This window comes from Plecotus auritus, assembly GCF_963455305.1.
Source record: "Plecotus auritus genome assembly, chromosome: 2".
Lineage (NCBI taxonomy): Eukaryota > Metazoa > Chordata > Mammalia > Chiroptera > Vespertilionidae > Plecotus > Plecotus auritus.
This window is the reverse complement of record NC_137771.1, coordinates 78204073-78221147: the sequence shown is the minus strand read 5'-3', so window position 1 is coordinate 78221147 and position 17075 is coordinate 78204073. Positions and strand designations below refer to the sequence as shown.

The 17075-nt window shown below is 40.2% G+C and overlaps 1 protein-coding gene across 3 annotated transcripts in view; it reads left to right on the top strand.

Moving 5' to 3' along the window:
* Nucleotides 1–467: 467 nt before the first annotated feature.
* The window catches only part of LOC308241863 (uncharacterized protein), a 305025-nt gene continuing 288417 nt past the window's right edge, over nucleotides 468–17075 (top strand). For 2 of the 3 annotated variants that reach the window (XM_080655523.1, XM_080655524.1), the window contains exon 1: nucleotides 2308–2478. In XM_080655523.1, coding sequence (XP_080511649.1) covers nucleotides 2405–2478 — 74 coding nt within the window. In that variant the 5' untranslated portion in view covers nucleotides 2308–2404. Of the gene's footprint in view, nucleotides 599–2244; nucleotides 2479–17075 lie in introns of those variants that run through there. The other variant, XM_080655525.1, reaches the window with a different exon arrangement.

Genomic DNA, 17075 nt, shown 5'->3' with positions numbered 1-17075 from the left:
ATTTTGTCTATTGGGATGATGAAAAACTGACGGAAACTCGATGCCAAAGTGGATTGTTCACGTTGATTGGCAGGGAAAGTGCGAACAAAGAGGCGCATCTCCCGGAAACAATGATTTTGGAGATTCCCCTACGCAGACTTGAGCGGGTTCGGGAGGAGGCGGTATGGAGGGAGGGGACCAGGACCGGCATCTCTGGGGAAAGTTGGAGCGAGGTGGTGAAAGGATTGGGTCGGGTCGAATGGCGTGGAGCTGGGGACTGCGCGGCCCCAGCGTCTCGGAGGTTCGAGAGCTGGGCGGGAGATGCGGGGAGGGAGGGGGCGGGGAGGGAGGGAAGGAGGGAGGGAGGGGAGGGGAGAGGAAGAAGGGGTGAGAGGGAGAACCTGCCGCCGCTCGCCGCCTCTTTGTCTGCTTCGGGACTGGGAACAAAGGGGGGAACTCTGATGAACTCTCCTCCCCTCGCCCCGGACGCCCGGGTATCTCCCTCTCACAACTTTGCCGCCACGACTTTATGCGCTGTCAGGCCACACGAAAGTGTCCGCGCGCCTCTCGGACTGCAACAGGGGAACGTCTCTGAAAATTGTGACCAAGTGGGAGGAAGGTGAGTGGAAGACTGTTGTCTTGTTTACCTCTCTTCTCTTTAATGCGCCCAGCTCCCCGCCCTTGGAAGACAGAGGAGTCGTCCAGTGACGAAGTTTGGCTGGAAAGTTGTGCCTCCTTTCCGCGCACCCTTCTCTTTTGTTCTTTAACGAACTTGCAGAGATGGTTTTATTTGTTCATTTTTAATAGGCAAAAGCCAAGCAGGCATTTACCCCAAGTGCCTCTTTCTATGAGGAGCTGGGGGGTGGGAGGAAGGGCATATCAATCAAGGGGGCATTGCCTCGCCTTCCCCCAGTTGCGCGCACACGGGAGAAATGGATGGGGTCTGTCCAGTCTCACCCACACCTCGCCCAGACTTTGTCATACAAAAGAAAAAGATATGGAGCTGGGGTGTGTGTGTGGGGGGGGTCCTTTCCTCACCGTTTTATAACTTAACTGTCTGCGGAGCGCCAGGAGATCTAACGCACAATGCCAAAGCTGCAACAATAGAATGCAGAAAAGATTTGGGTTGGAGGGGTGTGGACTCTTGTGTTTGTGGTCCAGCGGTTAGAGCAAACAGGTAAGAGTTCTGGAAGATTTATTTGGGGCTGGGGTAGGTGGGAGAAGCCACAGGTTCCAGACTGTCAGAGATGCAGGGATGGAGGGATGGGGCCTGGACCACTAGTTAGAATTGGCCATCCCCTGCGCCCCTGAGTTTCACCACCCACCCAGAATAACCTATGCTGTCCTTAGGACCCATCACCACCCCTCTCACTTTACCCCCTCCTTCAACCCCCTCTATTTCAATGTGTTTGAACAGAAAGTAGAACGTGAGCCCTGGAAGATCCTCAGACCCTGCCCTCCGCCCGCCTTTTGTGTTTTAACCTTTTGTTTCTATCTGCCACGCCCGCCCCAAAGAGGGATGGCTGTGGCTGCTCCTGCGGGGGCAGAGACAGCGCAATCTCCTCCGTGTTTATAGGCAAAGGGAGACTCAGTAACTTTGTTTCCAAGTAGCCTCCCTTTGCAGTGTTTCTAGGTTGGTTCTTGCTCAGATGAAGCAACCACTCTGCAGCCAGTAAACATCTCCACTTTATATAAAATTTCTTTCAGCGCTTTCTCACTTCACCACAAAAGTTGTTTATTGGTCCTGTCACTTGGTAAATAGAAAAACATTCAGGGACAGCAGTTGGGAGTTTGTTGAAAGTGGGCAAATGTAGTATGGTTTAGCTTGTAGGATGTGTTTAAATATTAGGAATGTGTGGAACAGGCTTCTTGAATCCGACAATGCAAATTTAGGTCATTATCTTCAGGTATGTTTAATGCGATCATTCCAAATACCAAGGTAATTTATCACCAGCTCCACTTTCCTCTCCTGTCCCCACCCTAGAACCAGAGCTTTCCTCGCAGCCTTGGACTTACCCACCTTTACACTTTGACATGACAAATGAAACATCCAAACTGAGTCTATTTTAACTTCTTAAAGTCATGCTTTTGTAGAGAAGTACCCATTATTTAAAACTTGCATCCAGAAAGGATTCAAGTGCCAGAACTACGTAGTTTTGAATTTTCATGTCAAAGACTGAAATATAATTGTACGGTTACATTTTTAAAGAAATTGAGTGTGTTGAATGACCTGGAAGCTAATATTAATTAACTTTAATTGTACAGGTGTAATTATTAATATCAGCATCTAGAAAGCATCATGCAGTGCATTGCTCTTTCGGGATCTTTCTATCAGTGAACATTATGGAAGTACCAATACAACGTCACGCCACTGTTGGAGGAAAAGTTATCACACTTCTTTGTTTGGAGTTACTTAAAAGTTAAAATGTTGGAATTTCTAGGATGCCTTCCCTATGTGGATTACTACAGCGTGATCAATGGGAATTCTCCACCTGAAAGGTACTTTTTTTTTTAAATACCCCACAAGTGCTTTATTTTGGGGCTGGTGCTAATGCCATTAGAGCCTTGTCTAGTTATTTTGAGTTTTGCCTGATCACAGTGATTTATGACTTCAGATTTCCTGGTTTTGAACTGGTTTTGGTAGGTTCCTTTTCATTTGGAATGAGGATTTGAGTACTTTTGATGACATTTTATCAGTTTTACAATGTGCTCTTCACCATTAGCATGCAAATGAGTGTGGATTATGTTGTCACTAAGGAAAGTTATGTAACAATGATGGGTCCAATATGCAAATGTCTTATTTTGTTTATGATTGGTTTTGTCTTTAAATATGGTAGTGATGTTTCTACATTAGCAGAACTTTTGGGGTTTGCATTATTATTTTTTTTTCACTTTCGACATTTCATTTTGGTAAACAAAATCCAAAACTAACCAGAAATAAATGAATTCCTAATAACTGGGAATCAATATTGAGTACAAGTTCTCAAGGAATGAAAACTTGACAGTGTAATAACAAAGAGCCTGTGAGTATGTTTAGCCTTAATGGAATACATCAAGTTTTTATAACATTCATTAAGAGTCTTCTAGTCCCACTTCTAAGTCTTACAATTCATTTTTGTCTATCTCTATGAGAAAGCAATTAAAAGTTCACATAAATACTGTTGGTAATATAAGTGTCTCGATGCAGTATTTACTTTCCTTGTTTAACTTTCCTTGTTTACCATGGAAAGTGAGAGTTTTCTTTTGTTTAAAATACATTACTTAGAAATGATTTAAGTTGTAAGATTTGATTTTCAAAATGACTCAATTTAAAGGAAGTTTTAAATGGTATAGATGGCAACTATCATTAATATATTACTTTAACAAATGTTCAGGTCTGGTAAAAGAAGACAATTAAGAATTAGAAATACTTTTACCCTGTTACAAGTAAAAAACTATTAGGATTTCTTTTTAGTTGTATAAACTTGGGCAAGCTACTTAATCTTCTTGGACTTTAACTTATCAACTATAAAATGAAGATTAAGGAAAATAAACTTTAAGAAATATTTTACCTTTAAGATTGTATGATTTGCTCATTACTCCTGTAATTAAGGTGCATCCTCTCTTGTGAAGTTTCTTTTAAAGTTATTGAACAATAGAGTTACTGAGGTGGATAATTTCATGTGTGTTAATAATTATTTTGTGTGAATTCATAACTCGGAATATTAGTTGAGGAAATAAGTTTTACATTTTCTGTAAAGTATACTTTTGGTAAAGTGTGCTGTATGGAAATGTCAGAATTCTTCAAATGTTTTCAACAGAAGTTTATCAGCTGGAATATTTTTTTTGAGGTAGAGAGTGCAGTATTATTTCTCCTCAAGTGTTTTGCCTACAAATGTCTAAAGTGAGTATGTTTGAATTTGTTCTAATGGCCACCCAGTGTTGGGCTCAGAGGTTTAGAAATAGACTTTGGGATAAAAAGACCTGAATTTGAATCCCAGCCAAGGCAACTGCTTACCATGATCCATTTGCCAGGTTACTTGGCTTCCTTGGGTCTCAGTCTCCTGACTTGTAAATGGGGATCATAACGCTTACCTCATTTTTAAAAGCATATATGTTAGAAAAAACTTAACAGAGGCTCTGCTAGGTATCTCTAATCATATAATAAAAGGTACGATCATTGCCTTTTGGAGTGAATTAGTGACATTTTGGTACTCCCAACTTTCTTTGTTGACTGCCTTACAGATTTCAAGCCACATTAACCAAAAATATGCACTGAAATATTCAAAGTCAATTTAGATAGAATTTTTCACATATTTAAATGTTTTTCTCTGAAAATAGGTTCTGTTCAAGTCTGTTATTCGGTTAAGTGTAGATTAATTCACTTTGACAAACATTTATTAAGTGTAAGCATGTGGTAGGACATGTGGTCATAGAGGAAGTGGGAATATGGTGAGCAGATCACATGGATCCTTAAAGGCCATTGTGAGGACTTTGGATTTTTCACTCAGGGATAGGAGATTCCATTGGGGGGTTTAAACAATGATTGCTCTGATGTAATTAGTGTTGTACCATGGTGGTTCTGGCTGGCTGTGTTGAGATCATATAACATAGTTCAAGTGTAAGCATGTTGCTGAAGGTCATCTAGAGATTTTTGGTCCTTCTGTTTCCTTATAGAAATTTCTGTAAATTGAGATAATAGCAAGTTTCTAGAATGGATTTACCCAATTCCTCTATTTTCAATGTTATTCATGATGAATAGGTTTAGATATAGTTTTAAAATTTTTGTTATTCACTTTTCAGCTATCGTATAAAGTGATGGTTCAGTGGTTTCTTGATGAGGAAATGAAAAACTATTGAATATTTTCTGATATTAGTTTTTATAGAATGGTCTTTATTTAAATAGAAAACTCACAGTTAGTATAAAGAACACTTAGAAGACTAGCATATCATCGTGAAATGAAGTTTAAGTCCTGGGTTTTCATTTTTAAGATTTGTAATTTAGCAAGATACATTGTCTTCTCTGAGTGATTATTTAGTTTGATGAAAATTATATTCATTACCCTTAGGAAATTTCTGATGGGAATGTTAAGGTATTGCTTCTTCTCATTTGTAATCTACCAGCGGATAGTTGCCTAGAAATGTTAAGAAGAAAAATATGAAATCAATTAATATTTAAATGAGAAAATATTTTTCCCCAACATGTATCCAAAACTTTGTTTGTGGACCACATCTATTTTAATCAGAAGATTATGTTATTAGTATAGCACCTACTAATATAATAATTTGTAATTATAGATTTTAAAGTGATAAATTCCTTTATATTTTTATATATGATGTTAATTCTTAAATTATAACCAAATATGCTTAATAGCTTCACTCTAAATACCAAATTTTACAGTCTTGGTTATTTAAAACTGCTCAGTGATGTGGATTAATTTGAATTACTGAAATCAGAACAATCTACCAAAGTATTTGCACTTAATTTACATAGGAAGCAAATCTAAACATTCATATGTGCTATCTAAAAATGATGAATACAATACATACATACTAAGCATTTAATAAGTAAATAAGAAAAGCGCTTATTTGTTTTTGAACTTTATATTAAGTCTAGGAGGTGATCACCTGAATATTTTGTTATATTTTGAGTACCGTTTCTACTTAATTATTTGCTATGAGTTTGTTTAGGTGTAATAGGTGTTCCCAAATTCACATTGATTTCTTCTTCATATCCTCAAATTTGGTGATTTTTAAATTCCAATCATTTCTAAGTACTTTGATGGTAGTTCTGCTTATTATTGTTTAGACACATATATCATGAAACTATGAAACCAACTCCGTTTAATCACTTTTTTCTTATTCTTTTTTTAAATAATATTTATTTAGTGGCTTCTATGTGCTGGGCATTGTTCTAAGCACTGAGGATACATAAGAACTGAAAATCCCTGCACTCTTGGAGCTTTTATTAGTGACAATAAAATATATGTTTAAAGGCAGCAACTACTATTGAATAAAATAAAGCAGGAAAGGAAGATAGGGAGTGCGAGGGCAGGGGCTGCAATTTTCAGTGGGATGGCCAGCAATGACTTCATGGAGAAGGTGACACTTCAGGAATGCCATGAGAGAAGTGAATGAATGAGCTACTGGATACTGGGTAGAAGAGCATTCAGGCAGAGGCATGGCACCTGCCTGGTAAATCACTGGAAAAGCAGGGAGGGCACATTGGCTGGAGTGGAATGAGCAAAAGGGATGGTGGTAGGAGATGTGGTCATAGAGGAAATGGAAATATTGTGAGCAGATCACATGGATCCTTAAAGGCCATTGTGAGGACTTTAGATTTTTCACTCAGGTACAGGGGATTCCATTGAAGGTTTAAACAGTGATTGTTCTGATGTAAGTCGTGTTGTAGCATGGTGGTTCTGGCTGGTGGATTGAGATAATCAGAGTGGACAAGGGCAGAAACAGGGAGATCATTTAGGGAGCTATTTCAGGTATCAAGTGAGAGGTGATGGCTACTTGGATGAGGGTAAAAGTAGCACGGAGGTAGTGAGAAGGGGTTGAATTCTGAAGATACTTTGGCTGGAGGATTTTCTGATGAAGTGGATAGGAATTATGAAAGAAAGAAGAAGAGTCAAGTATGATTTCGAGACTTTGGGTCCGAGCACCTGAACAGACCGAATGCCCATTAACTGAGATGAAATGGGGGTTTAGGGTGCAAGAGACCAGAGGTCAGTTTGGACACATTCATATTAAGATACATTTTAAGCATCTAGACAGGTTAATATACAAGTCTGGTTTTTAGGGAAGAAATCTAGAGATTCGAATTTGTGAGTTGGAAGAAATTAAATGCTCTTTAAAGCCATGAGCCTGGATGAGATCACTAAGGGAATGAGTATAAAGACAGGAGGTCTAGATACTAAGCCTTGGGGCCCTCAAGGTTTAGAAGTGGGAAGATGAGAAAGGGCAAGTAAAGAGTAGTGGGAAGTCGAGGCCCAGTGAAGAAAGTGTCTCCAGGAGGAAGAAAGATCATCTGTGTCAAGTGCTGCTGATAGATTGAGCCAGATGACGATTAAGAAAGATCTTTGGTTTTAAGCATATGGGAGATCAATGCCCATTGGTAGTCTTGGCTAGAATACTTTTTAAAAAAATATATATTTTATTGATTTTTTTACAGAGAGGAAGGGAGAGGGATAGAGAGTTAGAAACATCGATCAGCTGCCTCCTGCACACCTCCTACTGGGGTGTGCCCACAACCAAGGTACATGCCCCTCACCGGGATCGAACCTGGGACCTTTTAGTCCGCAGGCCAACACTCTATCCACTGAGCCAAACCAGCTAGGGCTTGGCTAGAGTACTTTTGATAGATGATGAAAGATTATATCTTTTCCCTAATTTGTGTGATCCTTTACATAACTTTCTAATTGTTAAAATGCTTTCCCATATGTTATCATAGAGTCTAAGAGAGGTGGGATGATAGTGTCTTTGTTTATCTTATAGAAGAAGAAATTAAGACTCAGAAGTAAAGTGATTTGTCCAAAGTCACCCAAATAGGAAGTAGAGCTCTTTTAACTTTAAACCCTTTGTCATTCACGACAGGAGGGATAGCAATAATAAAACCAATTCCAATATAATGGGATAGAGGTGATAATAGCGGTGTGTACAAAGCATAGGATTATATCAGGGAAGGGAGTGATTACCTTTTGGAGTCAGGGGAGACTCCAAAAAAATTTAAAAGATGCGTTTTAACAGGTGGCCAAAGTCGAGGCTTGGGAAATATAATGTGCAAAAACGTGGAGGGATGAAACATGGGATGAAAACTGGAATGCATTTGGGATGCCTAAGCCGTATGATTCATGTTGAACTTTAAGGAGAGTGGATGAAAGATAGGCCAGAGCGATGCTAGTTCAAGGTTGGATTGAAATACGGTTTCAATAAAACTACTAGGTGTCATCTTAAAGGTCTCTCATGTCACATAAGATAGTTACACACAGTGTCCATCATGTCATATAAGGTAGTTATATATACACAGCGTGTTAGAGATGCCTGAACATATGTACGTCATCATAAGCACACTATCTTAGTGCAGGCTGCCGTAAACAAGTAGCATAGGCTGGGTGGCTTAGAAACAACAAAAATTTACTTCTGATGGTGCTGGAGGCTGAGTGCCGGCAGATTTAGTATCTGGTGAGGGCCTGCTTTCTGGTCCATAAACAGCTGTCTTCTTGCAGTGCCCTCACACGGTGGAAGGGGCAAGGGAGCTCTCTGTGGTCTCTTCTATAAGGGCACTAATCTCACTCAAGAGGGTGCCACTCTTGTGACCTACCCACTGCCCAAAGGTCCCACCTCCAAATGCCACCATATTGAAAATAAGTTTTCAACATATGAATTTTGATGAATTTGGGGGGCATACAAACATTCAATCTATAGCAGGTATATTTTCAAAATGCTATTCTTCCTTTAAAAGTATATGTGCACGTGGATTGTACACCCACTGAAGAAACTCTGGTGGCTATTTCTAGTCTATGTCAATCAGGACCTTTTGGCATTAAGTAAGAGAATTCTTAACCAAGTGGCTTAGTAAGTAAGGACTTTTATTTTATTTTGTTCTTCGGCTTCACATTAAAGAAACTTGGACTTGGACTATTCCAGGACTGGCTAATTTAGCGGCTCAGCAATGTCATGGTTCTTTGTTAGCTGATTTTCTCCTTCTGGTCTTGAGCTGCAGCTTTAAGCATCGTGTCTCCACTTGGGAACCAAGGATAGGAAGATAGAAAGGGTTGAATCTTTGCCATATGTTTATATACATATGTTTTTTTCTTCTTTTAAATGTACTCTGTTCAATGATTTCTTTGGGTAAATGTACAGAGTTGTGCAACCTTCACCACTTTTAGAACTTTCTTTCACCCCAAAAATATCTCTGGTGCCCATTTGCAGTTACTTTCTGTTCTCACCCACTGGTCTCAGGCAACCACTAGTGTACTTTCTCTCTCTATAGAGTTGTTTTCCCTGGACTTTTTCATACATAAATGGAATTGTGCAAGGAGTGGGTGTTTTTGTCTGGCTTCTTTCTCACTATAAAGTTTCTGCTCATCCATGTAGTAGCATGAATCAGTAGCTTGTTGCTTTTATTCCCTGAGTAGTGTTCCATTGCATGGATGTGTTACGTTTTGCTTTTCTGTTCACCAGATGACAGACATGTGGGTTGTTTCCATTTCTAAGCTATCATTGAATAATGCTGTTGTGAATATTTTTGCATAACTTTTTGCATGGACATGTATTTTCATTTCTCTGAGGTAGATATGTAGGAGACAAATTGCTGTATTGTATGGTAAATTAAAACTTTTTAAGAAACTGCCAAACTGTTTTCCAATTTTGAGGGTTCCACTCATAATGTATGAGGGTTCCAGTTTCCCCAAATCCTGGGCTCTTATATCTTTTTAAGAGTGAGTAAAACCTCCAAAAGAAGTCTTCCCAGGGTAACTACAGAAACCTATGACATAATCTAGACAGTACAGTAACAAGGAAACGAGATTACTCTGAGAGGCTTAGACTGATCAACCAGCATCCTGGCCCATAATGCCCATGGGTGCCCAGTGTCAGAACAAAATTGAAGGAGGTTGGTTCTTGAGTAGGTAACCCACAGAGTCAGCCATATGTCCCTGTGTCAGGCTTAGGACGTATTATTAATGTAAACATACAAAGGAGAGCCAATTGCTGTATTTATATGGCAATTATGGTTTAAAAGGTAGCCACATACTCGAACAGAAGTAAGCCATTCTATTGAAATTGGGGTTATTCTCTGCTTATCACATTAAGAATTTCTGAAAATTAATCTGTCCACGCGAATAGCACAGCAAGCACAGCCATGGTGAGTGCCTCTGCGGGCAGTTGTTAAGCCCAGCATTCCTTTCTGGTGAAGTGTCCTGTAACTTTTTTGGCTTCCCAGCTATAGTTTTTTATAATCTTACTCAAGTGTAAATGAACAGCCACCAATCCGTAAGATATTTAGACAATGTTAAGTGTTGGACAATTTGGCAGCAACTTGACAAAATTATTTGAGCTTGGATGAAAAAAAAATCAACAGGACTCTATTCTCATAGTTCTACCTTATTCTTTTTTTTTAAAAAAAAAATATATATTTTATTGATTTTCTACAGAGAGGAAGGAAGAGGGATAGATAGTCAGAAACATCGATGAGAGAGAAACATCGATCAGCTGCCTCTTGCACACCTCCCACTGGGGATGTGCCCGCAACCAAGTTACATGCCCTTGACCGGAATCGAACCTGGGACCTTTCAGTCCGCAGGCTGACGCTCTATCCACTGAGCCAAACCGGTTTTGGCTACCTTATTCTTTTATTGACTCCTTTTAAATACATTTTTTATTGTGAGGTATAACATACATAAGGATAGATAAACCCACTATATGTGTAGGATATGGATGCTACCCTCTGTGGCAAGATCCAGAACATGTTGATCAACATGTTTATTTCAGCGGAATGATAGAGTTTCAAATGACTCACGCTTGAAAATCTCTGAAAATCTGAAGCAATTTTTTTTTATAATTAGAATGTGTCAATAGATAATTCTGATAATTTAAGCAATAGTTACAGAGAATTGGTGTGTGTGGGGGTTATATTTAAAATTGTTTTCTATGACATTCCTGCTCTTAAAATTATTTTGTGTTTTTTTTTTTTCTTTCAAATCTTAGAGTAGGTACCAGTATAGGCTATGATACCTAGAAATTTGTAACTGTCATTTTAATACTAATAATTTGAACTAAACAGTAACTTAAAAAATATCCAAACAACCCCAGTAGTTCTCTCATAATGGGTAATTTTATTCCAGAGATAGAGGAAACCAAGAAGAGAAGAGAAATTTAAGTTTCTTTTATTAGTCTTAGTGGGAATGAAGTATACCTCTTAAGATGGATAGTTCAGTGTTCTATTTCTCAGAGAAGTAATAACTATTACAGAAACCTTAGACATTTGTGCAGTAATTACTTACACATCTTCTTACTGGATTCTCACTTGAATCCCAAGCAGTAAGTGTTCGTAACATTCTCAGTGTACAGGTAAGGAAACTGGAATTCAGAGAAGTACCTGGTCCAATAAATCAGACTAGTAAATGGAACAATGCAAGTCCATTAATTAGGGACCAGCAATGTGGATGAGGATGAGAGCATGTTCCCTGAAGAGGTCCTACTTAAAGTGATAGTTTTTCTATTTTCAGGTTGATGTGATTTATTCTTATTCTGAAAATATATTTGAGACCCAAACTTTTGATCATGCTTCAAAAGAGGATGGTCAGCCCTGCTGGTGTTTTAGATTCCTAAGAGATTGTGTTGCTAGGAACAGGTACGAGGCTGCATGATGGTCAAACAAGACGGTGTTCACGTGTTTTACTTATTAGGTTTCAATGGGATGCTATCATTCTTTGTAATGAACTCCCAGAGGATGATACATAACAATATTCATAGAATCCCCATTCTCTAGCCAAAAAAAAAAAAAGATTTTTGGATCATCTTTTCATCTCATTATTCCTTTAAGTAAGATGTGCCTTTGGGCAGACTTACAATTACTGAATTGAAACTCTGAATGGAAGACCTCCCTGTGGCTTTACCTTGCTTTGTCCCTGAGCTTAGGTCTAACTATTTATCTACCTATCCACCTGTCTGTCTATCTGTCTATCTACCTACCTATCTATCTACCTACCTACCTACCTATCTATCTATCTGAAGGGACTTGACATGCCTTTTATTCATAATTCTAGCTCCTATTCTGGGCTATTTGGTGAGCAGCTGCTCTGGACTGTAACGAGCCTTTAGGGACTCTCTTGTCCTTTTCAATTGGCCTTAGGTCAGAGTTAGGCCTAATTGACCTGGTCCATGCCTTCTCTCCTCCATCCCAGGATTGGGTCTTACTAGCCTTCTGGATCTTGCCAATAGAGGGTATGGGATGTCTTCTTTAAAAACTTAGATCAGAACTTGGCCCAGATGCGCACATGTTTTACTTCCTTTCCCCTGGGTCTGAGTATACCTCCTTTGAACTTGGCCTTCTGATAGACTAGGTATCTAACTGGGAGATTTCCTGAGTTGCTGCTTTTCAATACTGACCTGGAATGAAGAAGAGACTGTGAAGCTCCCTCAATACTCCACACCAGACTTTACATTGCCTCCACTTTTTGAGGCCCTCATTTTTTGTTCCTGAGACTCATTTTGGCCTGGGCTTATGGCTTCACAGTTCCTGTTTGGATTGAAGGGTGAACCCTTAATATTACAGTGAGTGAGCTAAGCTAATAGAGTGCATAATTGAGATCCATTCACAGTCTTTCATTGGGATGCAAGTAATATGTAGAAGAAAGAAGTCTAAAAAACTTAAACACCCAAAGCTGGGCAGTCTTGGCTCTCTGGCCTTGTGTGGTGACTCCATGTTCCACTCCTCTTTCTCTTTAGCCCTCACCACAAACTGACCATCTGAAAGCTATCCCTTCGTGTCTGCTCCCTTCCTCTGGAAAAATATCACACTGCACTAGCACACCCAGGATGTTAGTTCTTAATGGTAGATCACTGTGGAATGGAGAGCCCACTAGGGGTTGGCACAATGAATTATGTGACAACCCTGATGAAATTCTTCCTGTTGTATTTGGTTGGCCCTTAGAAATTGGAAAAGAGATGGTAATGTAACAAAAAAGTTGCTAGCATATGTTTTCAGCTTCTTTTATTTTTTGCAGGTTAGTATAGTTCAAATAATAAATAAAATTCACTTCTTGTCACTCTGTCATTGGGACAAATAAACCTTGGTTCTAGCATAATAAAATTTCAGCATTTGTCTCAGCGTGGGAATTTGGGTGAAAGTTCATAGAATGTTTTTCTTTAGAAAATTCTGGCTGATTCTGCAGCCAAATTAAAAAAAATCTCACTTGACTGTAATGATTAAACTACTGTTCCTAAATATGTTGTGTAGGTTTCTAGTTAAGTGGATATGAGTGTATTTAGGATGCACACAAACAAATAGGAGCAGGATGCATCACATTATCATTATCCTCATGCCAAGTCCTTGTTCTGTGGTGTGGTCTTCTGCGTTCCCAGGGTTTGTGCCTGCTAAGGCTTCCAAAGCCAGAAATTGGCTGGGCTAACTCTGACTTGTTAGTCAGATCACCTTTGGAACATAGGAGTCGATCCAGGTGCCCATAAAAGGGTCTCAGAGTCTGAGCATCATTGGTCCCATCTTATTGTCTGACTTTCAGTTCTGCATCAATGTAAGTCATGATTTACCTACTGATTCAACTTAGTTATGCAAATCCCAGGACTTGGTGTGCAGATTCAAATAGTATATCTTTGCATATTCGGGTCTTTTGTGTTCCTCGGTTGTTTTGTTGCTGGCATTAACTCTTTCTGGTCCTAATCTGCAGTGCCTTCTTGTATTTGATTCACATCTTCTTTACATTTCTATTCTCAGAGCTCGCGAGTTTCAGTGGGTGCTGGCCAACCACAGTGGTCTCGGGTTCAACCTCCTGTGCTTGTGGATTAATATTGGATACTAACATGTTAGTAAAAAATAATTCATTCAATAAATTTCCAAAAAATGAACTCTTCCTTTGCTATAACTTCTGCCCTTCTTCAGGACATTGCATTGATTCAGATACCAACAATGACATCTCTGAAGTACGGTGGAATTCAGAGCCTCTAAGTCAGTGATTCTCAACCTTTCTAATGCTGCGACCCTTTAATACAGTTCCTCATGTTGTGGTGACCCCCAACCATAAAATTATTTTCGTTGCTACTTCATAACTGTAATTTTGCTACTGTTAATGAATTGTAATGTAAATATCTGTGTTTTCCAATGGTCTTAGGCTCTACAGCTGTATTAAAGGGTCGCAGCATTAGAAAGGTTGAGAACCACTGCTCTAAGTCATCTAAGAGGAATTTAAACTGTGCTGAGTACCATTTTATGTCTAATACTAGAGGCCCGGTGCATGAAAATTTATGCACTGGATGGGGGGGTCCCTCAGCCCAGCCTTCCCCATTTCATAGTCTGGGAGCCCTCAGGGGCGGGAGGCGACCCGGCGATCAGGGGAAGGCAATGCCCCCATCACACCTCTGCTGCTGCCATGGCCGGCAGCGTAAGCCTCGGCCGGCCCTGGTTACCTGAGCCTCAGGCAGCCCTGGGCAGCTGAGCAGCTGCCATCTGAGGCTTGCCTGTGCCTCGGGCCCGCTTTGGGCAGCTGGGCAGCCAACATTCAAGGCTTGCCTGCACCTCGGGCATTGGCTGGGCAGCTGACATCCGAGGCTTGCCTGTGCCTCTGCCTGGCCCTGGGTGGCTGGGAGGCTGAGGGGACTAGGCGACTTGGGAGGCAGGCGCAAGGCGTGGCCAGGCCCGCCGCCCGGCCATGCCACGTGCCTGCCGCCCTGGCAGGGCTGAGGGGACTGGATGCCACCATCTTGTGGCTGTGGGTGCCGCCATCTTTGTGAGCATGGCAGTCAATTAGCATATTCCCTCCTTAATGGCTGTGGGCGCCGCCATCTTTGTGAGGGCATGATGGTCAATTAGAATATTCACTCTTTATTAGATAGGATATCTTAGTATTCTGATTCTTTGAAAACTGGTGATGGATCAATAATATATGTGCTTATTCTTTATTAACTGCACTGATTAATCCACATAAGAATTGTAAGAAACTGGCTAAAACAGTTCAGCCTTGCTGGGAGACCTTCTGGAGCAATGAATAAGAGTAGGACATTTTGTTTTGAGTTGCTTAAACCCACTATGAGCAATATTTAATTCTGAGCCTAATTTACAAGCAGCTGTAAAGGGGAACTGGATGCTTGCGTCCAGAGGAAAAAAAGGAGAATTTTCAAGGTATTTTCGGTGTAGCTTTTGAACTTTGAACTATGTGACTGTATTTTACCTAGTGGAAACAGGAGAATGAATGGAAAGAAGAAAGGGAAGGAGGAAAGAAACACTTACAGGGAACAATACATCAATTAAGTAATATTTCCAAGTCATGTGCTTCTATAAAGCACTTTGTAAATCACTTGGGAGATAAAAGTATATATGAAAGGAACTGTTCAGGGATTCCTATACATGGCTCTTCAACAACCCCATAAAGTAGGATCGCTATCTACACGTTATAGGTGAAATAATGGAAGCTGTTAATGGTAAAGCTGGAAGTTGGCCCAGGTGTGTCTGACTAACACTGTGCCATGCTGCCAATCTTGGTTGGCTTGGGCTGCTATAAGAAAATACTGCAGACTGTGTGGCTTAAACAACAAACATTTCTCATAGTTCTGGAGGCTGGGAAATCCAATAACAAGGTATGGGCAGATTCAGTGTCTGGTAAGGGTCCTCTTCATGTTTGTACATGGCTACCTTCTTATGATATCTTCACTTAGGAAAGAGAGGTAGGGAGGAAAGGAGAGAGAGAGAGAGAGAGAGAGAGAGAGAGAGAGAGAGAGAGAGAGAGAGAGATTGAGAGATTGAGGTTGATATCTGCTCTCTTCATCCCCTTATAAGAGCACCAATCCCATCATGGGGACTCTACCCTCATGATCTCCCTCAACCCCAATTACCTCTCAAGGGCTCTACCTCCAAATATAATCATATTGGAGATTAGGGCTTCAACATATGGATTTTGGGGTTCATTCAGTTCATAGCACTGCCTCTCCATTAAAGATATGGCATAAAGGATCTGTAAATATTCTCTAATATTAACTTACTGATCAGAACTGGCCCTGAGTAAAATTGCCCTGTACAGGAAATTTGACTGCGGCTGTCTATAGTTTCCATCCTCTCCATCCCCTTCCCTCCCGTTGCCGTGTTCTCTCCTTCCTTTTGTCCTCTTTCTTTTTCTTGGTCTACAAAAGCCTTGAAGCTTTCAAAATATTATTCTATCCATCCATCCATCCATACATCCATACATCCACCCATCCATCCATCCATCAATCCACCCACCCACCCATCAAACAAATCCACCCACTGATCCATCCTTTTACCTACCTACTATGTGCCCACCATGCACCCACTCATTTAGATATCATTGAGTACCTATTACATGTCAGGACTGGACTGGGTGCTGCGGATACAAAGTTAAACAAAATGGACATGGTTCTTGCCATCATCTAGTTTAAGAGGAAAAGAGGTGTCTACCAGGTATGTAGAAATACGTTTGGGGAACTCTACACACTATTCTTAGGTCCCTTTTGGAGGCTCACCAGGCCCTCTAAGTTCCCTGAGATACCTGGTGGTTAGAGTCTTTTTTAAATTCTTGAATATGAAATCATTGTCCCTTCTGTGTGTGTTCTTTTTTTTTTTTTAAATTTTGTTTGGTTTTTGAAACTCACAGAACATTCATTAACAAACTTCACAGAGGGAATCTTTGGACAAAGATTTATTTTGGAAATAATGATTCTAAAGATTTCTTTCATGAAGATTCAGTAACTTCATAATTAAATGTGTAATCTGCTACAAAATGATATTTGAATTTAAATGGTGAGCTTTAGTCCGAAGAAGAAATGTGAGGGACTGTAGACATTGTGACGTGGCCTGCAGTGTAAGAATTGGTGCAGCAGAAACCTTTCTGTGTTTCTCACGTCATATAAGGTAGCAGCTCACATCAGCCCTCAAAAGACTGGCCCAACACAAACAATGACAATAACAATAAAAACAAAAACCATAGGATCATAATGAGGTGGAATAGCAATGTGAAAGAGTGCAGTAAAATAAAGACAATGTAAGCAAGAGGCTATGAAGAGCAGCTAGAAAGATAAATACTGTTGGGCTGAGAGTGGCCCTTCAGAAGTGCACGAAATCATTTGAGAGCATCTGAGAGAAGTCAGGAGAGCCTCTTCCAGTCCCGGCTCAGGCAACAGAGACCACGTTCCCTGAACTCTGGTAGAAGGCTTTTTTGATGCCACACAGTTTAGCACTTACTTAGGCGGCTTTGCTGGTTTTCAGTCATTCCAGTTTCATCCCTGATCACTCTTCCTCCCCAAAGAGACTAGGTGTCTGGGGCTGGATGGTGGCACCCCGAAGAGATTAGGCCCTAATATGTGAAAACTAAATGTTATCAATTAAGAAAACTGGTCTTTGCAGGTGTGATTAAATTAAGGATCTT